At 34.8% G+C, this 15277-nt stretch overlaps 1 protein-coding gene and 1 long non-coding RNA gene across 12 annotated transcripts in view; one reads left to right on the top strand and one right to left on the bottom strand.

Moving 5' to 3' along the window:
* Window positions 1-15046, top strand: part of LOC141380486 (uncharacterized) — a 79614-nt gene extending 64568 nt beyond the window's left edge. For 4 of the 7 annotated variants that reach the window (XR_012398481.1, XR_012398480.1, XR_012398477.1 and 1 more), the window contains 2 exons: window positions 8949-9048; window positions 14534-15046. This is a non-coding gene — a long non-coding RNA (uncharacterized lncRNA). Of the gene's footprint in view, window positions 1-8948; window positions 9078-14533 lie in introns of those variants that run through there. The other 3 variants (XR_012398478.1, XR_012398476.1, XR_012398475.1) reach the window with 2 other exon arrangements.
* The window catches only part of pax7b (paired box 7b), a 90685-nt gene that overhangs the window by 65232 nt on the left and 10176 nt on the right, over window positions 1-15277 (bottom strand). For 2 of the 5 annotated variants that reach the window (XM_073938621.1, XM_073938623.1), the window contains 4 exons: window positions 10050-10135; window positions 8920-9155; window positions 8534-8678; window positions 8119-8247 (listed from right to left, as the gene is read on the bottom strand). In XM_073938621.1, the coding sequence (XP_073794722.1) occupies window positions 8119-8247; window positions 8534-8678; window positions 8920-9155; window positions 10050-10135 (596 nt within the window). 5 annotated transcript variants of the gene reach the window in all.

Below are 15277 nucleotides of genomic sequence, written 5' to 3'. Positions count from 1 at the left end.
CAATTAATCAAACACCTAATTGCCTTGTTTTTGTACCAAAGTTTACATGACCAACACAGAAAACAGTAATTCAAACTAATGAAAAAAGTAAAGGTCGATTTGGTAAACTTTTCAACATTAAACATATTGGAGCAAATCAAGATCTCATATAGCACCCCTGCAGTGAACAATAGATAGATCTCTCTCTCTCTTTCTTTCTCTCTCTCTCTCTCTCTCTCTCTCTCTCTATATATATATATATATATATATATATATATATATATATATATATATATAATTTTTTTTTTTTTTTTGCAAATGCAGAAACTGCTCAACACTAAATAATTTACAACTCATCACAGCATACTAAAATGAAGACAGCAATGACAAAAACATGAAAATCTCTTGTTTGCACATGCTGTTTTGAGAGCTAGCGATGTGATAGCCATTCAGAAAAAGTACATCTTCAGCCAAAACTAAATTGCTTTTATTCATGTCTAAACAGAGTTGACTTTGTGGACCAAAGGAGAATGCAATTACACTTCTCGTGCCAGGCAGAAAGCAATGCATGCTCCCTCAACTTTCACTAGCCTCTTTATGAGTCCTCAGTCAACTAAATAACTCATTATAGACTCAAATTCATAACATGATTTGTTGTTTGTGTAAAGGGACAAGTCAATAATGTGGCTTGAAAATGACATAGTGGACAAGCAGATGGCAAAAAATAAAATAAAATTTAAAAATTAAATTAATGCAAGTATAAAACAAAGATAAAATGACTAGAATTTTTTTTCAGTAATCATATTTTTTTTATCTGACTGCCTCAATAAAAGCAAACTGCATGAAAGACTATATACTATATACTATATTATATACTCCCAATGAGTGTCGCAATGATCTAAACCAGCTTAAATAAATAAATACCACCTAAAACATCTTCAAATTATTTTGGAAGGTTTGGATGTCTTTTTTTCTCCAAGCAGTACTCTATGGCATTAACGTTGAAAAATTAAACACTGCCTGTCTGCATTTTGAAAACTTTAAACCTTTACATGGAAACCCTGTAAATCCCATTGCCTGCATTAAGACAAAATTCAAACCCTACAAACAGGCAATTTCAAGTCATTCACTTGGAAAATGCTCTGTTTAAGACGCCAAAAGGAGGGTGACTCTTTTCTTTTGCTCTTAGATTACCATATTTCTCTCAGGCTTGTGACACCTGCAGCCCACTGAGGGCGTGCAAAACATAGGACTTTACTTCAAACAGCCCAAAGGCTGTGGGTTTGGGTATTGACTGGGATTGAGCTCGTCCAGCTTGAACCCCTCCTACCGCAGATGTACATTAATGCAGGGAAAATACAAATCTGGGCAGCAAAAAGAAAGGCAGCTCCTTTTAACATGCTGTTGTCTAGCTTGATCGTGTCAGTTTGAGGGAGCCCATTCAAAGGTATTCATGCATCTGCCTTTGAGGAACAATGGCAGCTAGTTTATAAACTGTCTCTTTCGGCTGCCTGACGGCTTTAGACACCATTGTTTTGCTCCTCTTAATAAACTTTTGGAGGAGTTCATCAACTTGCCTGAATGGGCGACGTAGAGGCCAAAGACACAAAATAACAGACGGTTGGCTTTTCCCTTTTCTTTCTCCCTTTTGAAGCGACTGTCTTTAAATCAGGAAAGAGGGCTGTCAGACAGCAGAATAATTTTTGGTCAAACAAAAACGACAAACCGCCAAAGGAACAAAAGTTAATTCACAGAAGAATGAAGGACTTGACTTCTTAAATGAAACTGATAAAGGTGCACCTTGAAACCAAGCATAAACTCTCCGACATCACATGGTAGATTTGTTCCTACATTAATTAATGAGCTAAATGATAATTAATTGCCTCCATTATGTAAATCTTGATAGAATTTTAGTCAAGACCAGCTTGAACTCAAGCAGGCGACTTAACATATAATCAAAAATGTTTACTAGAGAGTGTAAGATAATAAATTGGAGGGTTAGTTCACCCAAAAATGAAAATTGTCATAATTTACTCACCCTTTAATTGTTCTAAACCTGACTTTCTTTCTGCTTATGAATACAAAAGAAGATATTTTGAGGAAAGCTATAAACCTGTAAACATTGACTTTTAATGAGTAAATAGTAATTAGTAAATAATAATTAATTTTCCATTTTTGAGTGGACAATACCTTTAAGTCAAAATTGCAGGCCTGTTATTATAATTTACATTACAAAAGTGTTTTATTTAGTATTATAAAAAACAGATTGTGCCAACAATCTTAAATAAAGGTTTCAGATATGTTTTCAGTCATAGGATAATTTTTGAATCCCCTCCAAAAAAAAAAAAGAAAAAAAAATCAGGACAACTCAATAAATTACAAATAATAATTTGTAAAAAAGTAAATGGATATCCACGATAAAGGTCAAAAACATATTTCTTCTTCCGTTTTCAGACTTTACACCCCATAGAGCCCATCTCGTTGTCCACTCAATGACCGTGTTTATCTGTACACGGACACCTGCAGTGAATAAACACTGCCTGAGCAAATTCTCATTTGCACAAACACATATGTGGACTTAGACATTTCAACATTTGTGCTCAAACCGTTAAAAGATCTATCGCAAAGGGCTACTTTTCCTTTGGTCTGTTTATGAGTGCCCTGAACCACGTTTGGCACTCCTGCTTTGTGGAAGGATTCCCTTTTGTTAGCTGATCAGTCTCCCATTGGGTCTCCAGACAGGATTCTTGGCATTTGTCGGCAAAAATGAAAGCAGGATTAAGGAATGGCTACTGAACACTCCATGGTAAAGGAGTGGGCAGCAATTCCCCCGATTCAAACCCCCCTCTTCCACTTTGGTAACTCCTCTTTTCGTATATTTGTATTCCCAAAGAGGCCATTAAAGCTGGTTTGAAAGCGATACGAACAATAAGATCAAAATCAACAAGTCGAGTCGAATATTGAACGTTTAGTGTTCGCCTGCATACGGAGCAATTAAAGCATAGACGAATTGCAATTTGGCAGTCAATGCTGAAATTAAATGTTTGTTTTACAATCAGCTGGTAGCCTGCATAGTCGGGTATTTATTTATTTTATTTTTTCGTTTTTGTATTTGCGAAAAGTCAACATTTTACTGTTGTATTTATTATAGGCCTACACATCTGATCTTACAATAATTTGTTTATTCGATTTAATGTAAAGGTTAGCAACCAATTAGCATGTATTTAGCGTCTATAATAAATGACACTCCTCTTCACTAAGGGTCACTAACAGTTCCGTGCGCTTACAATTATGTAGGCCAACGTATAGCACTCAATCGATGTCCAGGGCATCAAAAACACTTTTGTGACATTATAGGAAGCCCTGAGGCCGATACTTTTATTAGTGTCAGCAGGAGTTTTCCCCAGTCGTTTGTTCGTTTTGTTCTTCTGGTCCACCAGGATGCCCTCCACTCCACAGCACATTGCAAATCCCTAGAAATTACGTGCATTTTTGACCATCTAATTGGATGATTTATCAAAACGTCAGATATTGCAGGTATGCCAAGACTTAATTTAAAAATTACTCATTTCTTTTTTTATTATTTCTGGCGACAACGAACGGGTTCTTCAAATGTATTGAGTGGGATAAATATATTTTCTGTTTTATGCAAAGGGGAATCGTCTTACAGCTGACTTTAAACCCCCCCCCCCCCCCCCCCCCCCCCATCCTAAACCCATTCGCATAGGAATGTGCGCATTTAGATAGTCCTTGTCCCACATGGCAAGAAATACTTTAATTAATAGACAGGCCTTCTTGAAAGTAGCACTGGTCTGTAATATGATGAACTCCCATTGTCGTAGTGTCACCACAAATGTTTCCGATAAGAAAAAGCACCCAAGGATCAAAGACTATAAGCCTCTCAATTTCCTCCAGACGCCTCTACTTTTCTGCACCTACTTTCTTTTTCTTTTTTCCCCCCTTACTCTCTCCCTTAAACATCTGAAACACACGAAATCCTCTTCATTGCATCTATAGGATCCGCCCCAGGTTAACAGGTCAGCAAAGCTGTTGAAAATAATTGCATATTAATATTCTGTTCAAGGAGACTTGCGTAATCTTTCCACGTTTTCAAAATGATTAACGTCAAATGTCATTTAAGACTGACAAGCCATTCTTCTTCTAATATTTTTGTCGAATTCGATAGAAAATTAGTTAGACATATTTATTAAACAATCCAAAAAACAACATTTTTTAAACGATAGTTGGAATAACCTGTAAAACTTCAAACAATTTCACAGAGAGCGGTGGAAAATGATAGAAAAAAAGCTGTCAAAAGACGTGAGGAAACAGAGAGACACTACTGGATACGACATATTTTTTCGACATTCGATTCGTTCCACGAATTAAGGACCTGGATTTGATGCAGCCCTAGTTTTTGTATGAACTTCATCCTGGGTGAACGTTTGGGAAATAATTTCCCTCAGCAAAGTGCAGGACTGAAGATAACTAGCATGTAATTCAGTTACACTGCAAATGTTTCACGACGAAACACCATTGACACTAAACAGCCGCCCGGGTGTCATGATCTTTGGATTAGCATATTTCACAGTATAGTCTCGTCATTAGACGATGACCTTGCAAAGAGACTGGTTATACAAACGTCAGGATTGCTCTATTTAATTGCAGCTTGCTACTGACAACGAATATTTTACGTTATGGCTATAATTAGTTACAAACCCAAGTAGAATCCGCTAGGACTAGGTCACATTACAACTTTGATTAATGGGAAAAACAATTAAATTGCAATATTCAGTGATTGTATGATGCAGATTTATTTGAAACATTTGAAACATATTTGAAACAAATAATGTTTTAAAACAATGTAGATAATAATAATAATAATAATAATAATTATTATTATTATTATTATTATTATTATTATTATTATTGTCTACTAATAATATTAATAATAAACAGTATTGTGTTGTTGTAAAATCAGTTACTCTCCCAAAATTGCAATGAAATGTATTGGGTAGCAGTGTAGAGGAAAGGGGAGGTTAATCCGAGTTTAATACACTGATGCAGAGCGCAGGACCGCGGCTGTGATGATTGTGTTATCTCTTCCCAACATTTGGGTCTCCCTCAATTTCAGCCCAGCCAAATAGCTGCGAGAAAGTGCAGATGGAGTGACTCTCGATGCCCGAGGAAAAAATATTAATAGCTAAATAACTTCCCCATACTTTCACTAAATCTCTCTTTCACTCTCTCTGTCTCCCTCTCTCTCTCTCCATTCCAGATGGATTTGTTTGAAGTGGTCTCCCGACTCATCCTATGGTCTCTTTTCTTCAAACGAGGCTTATTTCAAAGTCTCAAATATACAGTATAACTTTCGTTTTTCTACAAATATCTGGGAACTACCCGCGTGCCAACATTTTTCATTCTCTAGATGTAATTGATCTTTTGAAGCATTCTCGAAACTGATACCGCCAAAGGCACATTGCAAAATTGTACTTCACTTCGTTCAATTATTTTTTTATTATCTATTTATTTATGTTCTCAAACGATTGGTAACTAAACAAGTTGGTTTAATATAGCCTAAGTATGCCACTCATGGGGTTTTGCTGAGAGTCATCTATTTAATAATTTGGCCACTAATCTGCCACTATAAGGTAAGAAATTCATTTAATCTACCTTTTTGTTTAAACGATATTTGCGTTGCTCTTGTTTAGTTCTTGTACACCAATTGGTGTCAAATGAGGAAATCAGTCAATCTGCGTTAGTTGGCTGATATTGTTTTCTCTGGGTCAGATAATGTTTTATTGGTCTAGTAAAAAACGCATGTGGTGGTGCACGAGACATCCATGCTAATAAACACCCTATTAAGGTGGGCAACGAGAGTATTATAATAAAAAGAGATGCACGACAAAGAAGGTAAGTGCTATTAAATAGTAAATGACAGGTATGCGTTAGCTTACAGATGTCACGAAATTGCCAAACTTGTGTTTTAAACAGGCATGATTATGACAAATAGTTGCATATTGGCTTTAAAGCTAGAAGTCAATTCCCTTTGTTCAATAATTTCACACCCATAAAAATATATAAAACTGCTCAATTTGTCCACAAATCGTGTGCTTGGGGTCTCCTTCATTTGCCCTGTGTTTGTGCGTCAAATCAACTGAAATAGACCACGAAAATACAATAAAACAATATTATCAAATAATATACGAACAACTGTGGGGAAATTGTAAAATCTCACGAAGTTGTGCCGAAGGCTAGCCAGAGAAGATGAAAGCGAAGAGAAAGAAAAGGCTCAATTTAATCTGGTTTAAAACCTTTCAAAATAACGTTGTGCTGGGAACTCAGAGAGTGAGAGCTGATTGGGGATAAATAAGTTTCTTACTATGCCTGTGAGCTATTACACCCATCTCCAACACAGCGGCTTGTTCAAAAGACACGTTTTCATTACGAACTCTAATAAGTCTTAACATTATTAAATGCCAGTTGGATGATCAAGTGAAACAAGCCCCGAGAAAAACCCTTTTAAGTCTTGAAAAAGATTGCATTTTAGTCCCATCTCGTTTGCATGACTTCGTAAAGCTAAAATGAGAAATACGTTTCACAAAATATAAAACAAATATTGAATCAAATTAATTTGGAAATGTAAATAAACACTGCTGGTGTTGACTTAAATTATTCACAAAATCTGTTAGAGATGCATGCATTTATCCTTTTAAAAATATTCACATTCTTAATTCTCAGTGTATGGGCAATAAAATAAATTCCTAATGACGGACAGTCAATTGCATATCCGTAATACAATAGCTGTGACTGTTGCTCTTCACTGTGGCTGCATTAGGGCTTTGCGTTTGCGCGCGCATGCACACAAATACACAAACATTTAGGCAATACATTTTTTTAAGATCATAGAAATGTGTTGAAACGGTTCAAAATAGTCCTAAATGTACGCACCCTTCGAATAAAGAAAAGCTCTTCGTCACATTTCAAAACTGAAAATATTCTATTTGTTGTTCCATGCATGCGCCCGTATAAAACATTGATCCTATATCCAATGCAAATATAAACCTACAAAATTCCTACAAATAACCTTTTAAAATAGCATAAGCGTAAAGACGAACCGATCACTCCCTTCCTCTAAAGCACCTCTCTAAACGTCAGCTAGGAAACACAATAGTGATTGCAAAAAGAGCAGTGGGCATTTCCAAACAAGAATAAAACATTTTGCACCCTCCAAATCTCATTCTATTCCAACAGACGATTCCATAATATTACAAAACTATCTACCAGCAGGGTGTATTGAATAATTCATCTCTCTATAGTTCCCCTCTTGGCCTTTTGTTAAAAGTTTTTTCCCCCTTTTTCGGACTTTTGAATGTGAAAAGAAGCGTTCATTCCTTCTTTCGAAGCCTTGCTTTTACGCTTTGCTTTGTAGCAGATTCCTCGCTCCAAAAGAGCTTCACTGAAGCCGAGATTTGAAGTTCATCTTCAAGTGGAAAAAGACTGTCATAAAACGTTTTGTAGTAGACTATTGCTTAAACTACACAAACTATTCGATAGTTGTCTTTTGGTGTACAATTATCTTTCGAAATATAGGCCTTACACATTCTGGACACAAATAAGGTAAATTTATGTAGGCTGTAAACATAGATAAAATCGAAAAAAAAATCGAAATGACCTAAATAAATACATATACTGTTACTCCTTGCCAGATGGAATGGTCTGTTAACGTGCGAATAAGCGTGCCAAATTATCGCGAGAACCATCGGGCAATCTTGAACTTATGGTCTGTAATTGATATTGATTGCCACATCGGTCATCTGTCAGTTACCGTTTTCAAGGGACCGTTTACTCAGCGTCAAATGAATCTGTTGTACAAATAGATCAAAGCCTAAATACCATCCGTCAGAGCCAATATAAATACACATTAAATCAAATGCCTAAATGACAGTTGAACAAGCAGAGAAATCGCATGCGATAGATGCTGAGCACAGACACAAAAAGCACACACCAATTTATGGTGCCAATTTAAAGACTTAACAGATACTACATAAAGTGGTGCGCAATAATTATTTACTCAAGTAGCTATTTGACTTTTCACCCCATCCAATCAGAATAAATTGTAAAAATAATTTAGCCTACCTTTGTCTCCCAGAATGCCGTCAATACTGTGTTTCGTTTTTTTCTCTCCAGTGTCATCTTTTTTGTCACAATCATCCTCGTCGTCTTTTTTGCCGAAACGCGCACGAAGAACCCGGCTGATAGAACTTACTGATGGGATAATAAAAAGGAAATACAATGAACAAAATAAAATAATAGCTAATATTCAAAAACATAACATATACATGCAAAATAAATACATCACCTATGTATGTTTGTAATTAATATAGCCCAAATAGGTTTTTTATATAATTATTAGTAAATAATAAAAATAATATTTATTAAGGTCATTTTATTTTCAATCAAGTTTCCTTAATTGTGTACAAAATGATCGTGACCGAAATTTAACTCCAGATCTGACATGTGATGTGGACATGATAAAAAAGGGGCTGCTTACCAGATGAGGCCTCACCTGAGGGAACTGTACTTCTGTCACACACCCCGTCCTTCAACAGTTTGTCTCGGATCTCCCAACTAAACATGCCGGGATTTTCGCGCTTGTATTCCTCAATTCGTTTTTCCACGTCAGGTGTTGCCACCTGCTTTTGTGTTTGATTTAAAAAATACGAAGATATAGGGAAACAGAAAACAAATATGGGCGAGGGGGGGAGAAGACAGAAAAAACAAAAGTTAGCACCAATTTTATATTTATGTACTTTTGTTAATAGTTTAATTTCCTTCAAATAGTAGAATGAACTTCCCATTAAAACTATTATAAAAGACTACAAATTACAGAATGTAATAAGCTAGTAAAATTAACAACAACAACAACAAAACACTTACTCTAGGTTTACTTCCTCCTATTGCTCCAGGACGGATTGAGCCAGTTTCTTGATACCGGCAGAGGATTTTGGACACGCAGCCATGGGAAACGCGAAGCTGTCTTGAGATCACGCAGGGACGGATGCCGTGGTGAGCCATTTCAACAATTTTGTGGCGGATATGATTTGGCAAAGGCCTGCCATTGATGAATACACCGCCAAGCTGATTCACTCGACCTTGGCCCAAAGGAGTTGAAACTGCAGTAGAAAAATGGGAATTAAATCTAACTTTGACCAATGCTTGCATTAAATTTCAGACTTAAATTTTACACTCATAAATAACAATTAGGCCTACTATTTAAATGTAGGATTAATAAAAAATATTTTAAAATATATCGTATTTAATTGGTATGACAAATAGGAAAACAATTAAATACAATTAAATGGAATCATAAACCTGCTTTGTTACAAAATGCAATAAAATAATAATGGGATATTTTTATTTAAAACAAAATAATATAGTTTAAAACAAAAAAAAGTATGATTTACATCAAACTTTAAGCTTTTGTCGTTCAACATTCTCATGCGAAGTGAGATAAAATAATTATTCTTCCTGTCAATAAATGAACTAAATTAACCAGAGAATTCTGTTAAATAGAAATGAAAATAATTTCTTCAGTGGACCTCTCGGCCTGGATGCGTCCTACTTCATTATCCGCAGTGCTGTTGTATAAATATTAGTATGCTATTATCCTTTGTGCATTCTGGATTCACTTCACCACTAGATCATTTCAACAAATCCTACACTGACAGGCAGGCTTAGTGTTTGGACGTTTTATTTGACCCACTTAAATACTAACCTAATGGCCTTGTAAAAAGTTTTTTTTTCGCATGCAAGGAATATGCGCAAGCTTTCTGAACAAAACATAAAATGCAATAAAGCCACAAAAAATCGACACAAGTAGGCCTATATATTTCAAGCTTTCCGACGCGAAAACTCAATTTTGGACTTCTGCTTAAATCAACTTTTCTTAAAACAGGCCTGTTAAAATCGTGTAGTGTTAAAATGTTTTTTAGAGCTGCCATAATTTACAACAATAAATGACTTATAACAAAAAAAAATAAAAATCACCCTACACCCGTCCAACCAACCTTCCAAGGGGAATCCGGTGCGGGGATAGTTCTGTCCTGGAGCCGGTCGCATCATTCGCGGTACTGTTCCCGGTAAGGATGACATTCTACTTGAATAAATGACGAGGCACAATGAGGCTGATGTTTAAACTGAGAAAGCAAGTCCAGACTTGTTGATGAATGTTTCCTTAATGACTAAAAATGAACAGAAGTCCAATCTTCACCAAAAACAGAAAAAATTTAAAAATGTTATCCAGCCAGACTATTGCGGGGATGTGAAACCTCCAAAAAATCAAACACAGATAAACTGTCGTTTCGTGCGGAGGGGGTCATGAGCAAAATAACTACCGCAAGAACAAGATGCAGCGCGCGCCAGGGAGGGGGTACTCCAAACGCTCTCGAGTGAACAAAGGTTACTTAATTCTTTGCAGTGTTTTCTTAAAAGGTCTGATAGTTTTGGTTGACAAAGTCTGCTTAGGGGTTGGGAGTAGTTGAAGTGGATAACTTTAGCGCGCGGTGTAGGAGGGGTGTCGTGCGCACCGATAGGCTCTCGCAGTCTTCTTTTATTCATGTGGGCATGGAGGGGAACGAGCAAGTTTTTTTTCGACCAATCACAAAAAGCAGAGGGTAAGACCAACACGCACGCACACGCGGAGTGCCTTGCTTTTTATTCACTCCATCAGACCTTTGAGCACAAAACAATGCCAACGTTTGATTGATCGATTTCTATTTAGATAGCAAGGCCTAAAAGTAATACACGCTATCAAACTGCACTTCTTTATATAATTATATCATTTAATTCTATTTTGTCATATAAGAATCTATAGATACATGTGTTTTGTTCATAGCCTCTTAGTGTACAACTACAGCATTGGCCTTGTATTCCATTAAACACAATTGTGAAACTCAAATAGATGTTTGAGGAACAAAAGAAGGCGCAGAGGTTCTTGCACCAGTCGGTCGATTAAAACACATTTTGTGTTTGTGCTAATTAATTCTTATGTTATACAACCGCATAGAATTTTAAAATACAGATAAGCTCAATGTTCCCAGTAGGACTTTTTAAACCGGGAATTGCTTAAGTAGCGCAATGATCTACTTTAACAATTTCTTAAACATTTAACCAAATGTCTAATAGAAAAACCAAAGCAAGTTCGTTAGTTTTACAAAACGAATAAATATGGCATGTTTACAGAATTGGTGTAGCGAATAACCAAAAACCTCAATTAAATGATTACTGGACATTATTTAAATGCCAAAATTAACAACATTATAAAGCAAAAAAAGCGATTTCAAAAAAATGTTCGGCTGATGAACAGGAGACACCCCTAAATTTTTTTCATTAATATATATATATATATATATATATATATATATATATATATATATATATATATATATATATATATATATATATATATATATATATATATATATATGAAAGCGTTATAAGCATTGCATTTACATCCAAATATTAAAGTATAAAATATATCTAAAATATGAAATGTAAACTGAAACAATTCAGGTGATGCATAACAAATTCATCGTCAGTCAGCATAGATTGACTGTCTAAATCCCAATCTACTGCATTTATGTATAAATTAGGGAGATGATTAACTATTGCCAAAACTATGATTGGCAGCGAACATCAAACACTGGAATCCAACTTAAGACCAGACAGGCAGTAATGACTTGAAAGCTAGGCTTTGTTGTTAACAATGGCATCGTTAATTTGTGTGCATTGCTGGTTAATATATACTTCCACATGACTAAGCATGTCACTTCCCAAGGGACCAGTAGCTCGAATGCCTTTGTGGTCTCAAACAGACGTCGGGGTGAAGCAAGGCACAACTGCTGGTGGCACGAGTTTTTGGGGCAACTCGAGCAGACTTCACCAAATCAGACTATAAAGGCTAAGAAAATGCATTTAAATTTAGCTACTCTGGGAGAGTTGGACACAATCATCATTTCAATTTTCACATTGCTCCCACCAACATGTTTTTTTTAACAAATATAAAGAAATGCGCAAATGCAATATTTTAAAATTCGTTCAACAATATTGAAAACTGATTTTTAGTAAATAATTGATTATTAAAAAATAACAATACAATGCAAACCTAGACTACAAATTATTTTTACCCTCAATTTTGTTGCTCGTGTGTCCATTAAACGTCATAAAACAACAATAAAACTAAAAGCAAATTATTTCCTTAGGACCTTTCTTTGACTTGTTTCCCCAGAATAAATAGGATCTAGACCAAACGATTTCATTAGAGTGACAGTAGAGTGTAATAATTCATAATAAATAAATAAAAAATTATGGTGATGAATATTACTACTATTAGGCTACTACTACTACATGCGAACAGAATCCAAAACTTTATTAAAATAAATAAATAATAATAATAATCTACTAGAATTAAATTAAAATAAAATGAATAATTTGAATAAAATAGAAAATTTAAAAAATAGAAATAAATTGCATTTATAAAACATTACATTAATGAGTAGAAAACTAATGTAATACTGTAAATGAAAAGAAACCATTTAGACCCATTTATAACATTGATTATTTATTTCAAATATTGGCGCTTAATTATAAAATAAATTATACATGTCTTTTACATTAAGGATAAACCTTAACCAAAAAAACGTATGCAAATATGTAGGCTACGTGTGAAGATTAACGTGACAATTTCTAGTCAAATGAAAAAAACGACATACAGGTGTTCGTTATGTTAATGAAATAAATTAGGACTTGCCACTAGATGGCAATGAAGAATCAAAAATGTAAACCCTTCACTCTATATCCAACATACAGTCAAAGCAAAAATTGTTGACTTTATAACACACACAAGCTGAGATATCTGCAATCTGTATGACGTGTAATGTGGCAACTTTACACTTTATTGTGAATTAAATTAGTTATAAATTATTATTATTATTATTATTATTATCGTATCATAGTATTTCCCATATTGAAGAAGATCAAAAAAAGTGAAATTGCAATGCTGTATATCGGGAGCATGAAAACAAGAGAAAGAGAGAGAGAGAAAGAGCGAGCGAGCAGGTGCACAGATCACACAAACCCCAGCAGACTAAGGTTGAGTTCCACATGACACTTTCAGCATCGGCCAGAAAAACATTGCAGCTGGAAGCGTTTAAGGGTGTTAAATCACTGGCTTGGTAATGGCATTTTGTCCTCATACATCACTGAGAGCAAAGAATGTCTGTAAGGTAGATCAGTCTCTCACAGGCATTCCAAATCACTGCAAATGCAGCCTTTACAGGTATAGTCAGAAATGTGAAACATAATTTGTTAAAGGTATTACAGACTATATAGGTGAATAGGGTAGGCTAAATTGTCAGTAGTGTTTGTGTGTGAATGAGAGTGTATGGGTGTTTCCCAGTGATGGTTGTGGCTGGAAGGGCATTCCTGCATAAAACGTGCTGAATAAGTTGGCGGTTTATTCTGCTGTGGCGACCCCTGATTAATTAAAGGACGAATACGAAAAGAAAAAGAATATATATACAGTTTCCAACAGAAGAAACTCATGAGAAAACCGAAAGGTCACAAAGGTATAAATGCTTAATAGTACTATGATATTCAGCAATTATGCAATAAACTGATCAAAAGTGACTGTAAAGACGTAATAATATTACAATAAACTATTTTAAATTCTAATATTGTAACCAAATTGCTGTATTTACCATTTTGATCAAATAAATACGCCCTTGTTAAGCACAAGGAAAATTCAAAAACACGCACACGTATATAAAAACAAGGCAAGTTGATCTAAATTCTGATTGGCTGATTGACATTTTAAGATTTTGACTCATTTTCAAAAGATAAAATAATAATAATTAAAAAAAAACAGAAATCCTCTCTAATAATTCTCTAATGCATTAGTCTGTTGTCAATAGAGGCTCCTTTTTGTCCTTAAACTTAGTTTTGGTGCTATAGTTTCACTATAGTAAATGTTTCTTTATATATGGCTAAATGTGTATTATACATTTAATTCTTCCAAAAATATATAGATTTTTGTTTTTAGTTTAACTAACTATTCACAGTATTTTCTGCACAATGGATAGCTATAATAAAAGAGATTCAAAATTCCCTCAGTAAATTAGTTTCGTTGACTATATTATGTAAAAAATAAATGTAACCAAAAATCTGAACCCACATGACTTCATCAAGTGTTGAGATCTGTATGCTACAAAGTCAGAAAATTTGTGCAAACTTCTGTAAATAAAGCCATTCTGCATATATAAACATAACAAAACAGAAAAAAAAGCAATACAAAAAAACAACAGCAGGCATTTCATTCTTTCACACTATTCACCTGCAATGGTTTGCCTTAAAGCTGTAGCCTATTATAACACATACCACTTGTGCTGATAATCTCTTGCACATACAGTTTACGATCACAATAAAATAATAGAAATTTTAAGTTTGATAGAATAAAAAAAGATATCTTATTCTCTCTCCTCTTATCTTTACTCAGACGTAAAATGCACCATGAAGGCTCTCGGGATTCCTCCATATGCCAAGCATGTGATTTTGTCAAGGAGCACCCAGCCACTGCACTGTGAACCCTTGTGTGCCGTCTCCGGCAGGACACCTCCCTACGCTGAGCTCTTTCATGTTTGTGAAGTCTGATGGCGGGACGTGTGTGAGCGTGAAGAGGTCACGACTAGGAAGGTCAGGCTGCATGGGGTGTTTCTTTCTCCCTTAAACCTCAATACACAGAGACTATTAACTCCTCACTACAAACAAACCAGGGGTCACGAGCTGGCAGATCGAAGAAACTGAGCTGACTTGGGATAATTTTTTGTCACCTGATAAGAGCTGATAAGGGCTTGTGACAGATGCTAGATATTGTTATTTGTTTGAGTGTCGATAAAAAAAAAAATCAGACACTATGCATATGTATCTATGTATGTACTGTATGTATAGTGAATGTGTATCACAGTCAACATTTTTTTGTAGTGGGTCAAAATAAATTATATACACAAGCTTTTTTCTGTGCACTTAAGTTTTTTTTTTTATTATTAATTAATTCATATTTTATTAATTTATTAATTAATTTAATACTATAAAGAATACAGTAAAAGAGGACAGTTGAGTAACACAATATCCACATTAGCAAAACAAAAAGATTAATAAATAAAAAAATAATAATACAATAAAAAATAGATACAAATTCAAGTAGCATTAAAGATCTCATATTTATCCAAGAAAGAAGCAC

The sequence above is a fragment of the Danio rerio genome, chromosome 23, assembly GCF_049306965.1.
Source record: "Danio rerio strain Tuebingen ecotype United States chromosome 23, GRCz12tu, whole genome shotgun sequence".
Lineage (NCBI taxonomy): Eukaryota > Metazoa > Chordata > Actinopteri > Cypriniformes > Danionidae > Danio > Danio rerio.
This window is presented reverse-complemented; position numbering and strand designations above follow the sequence as displayed.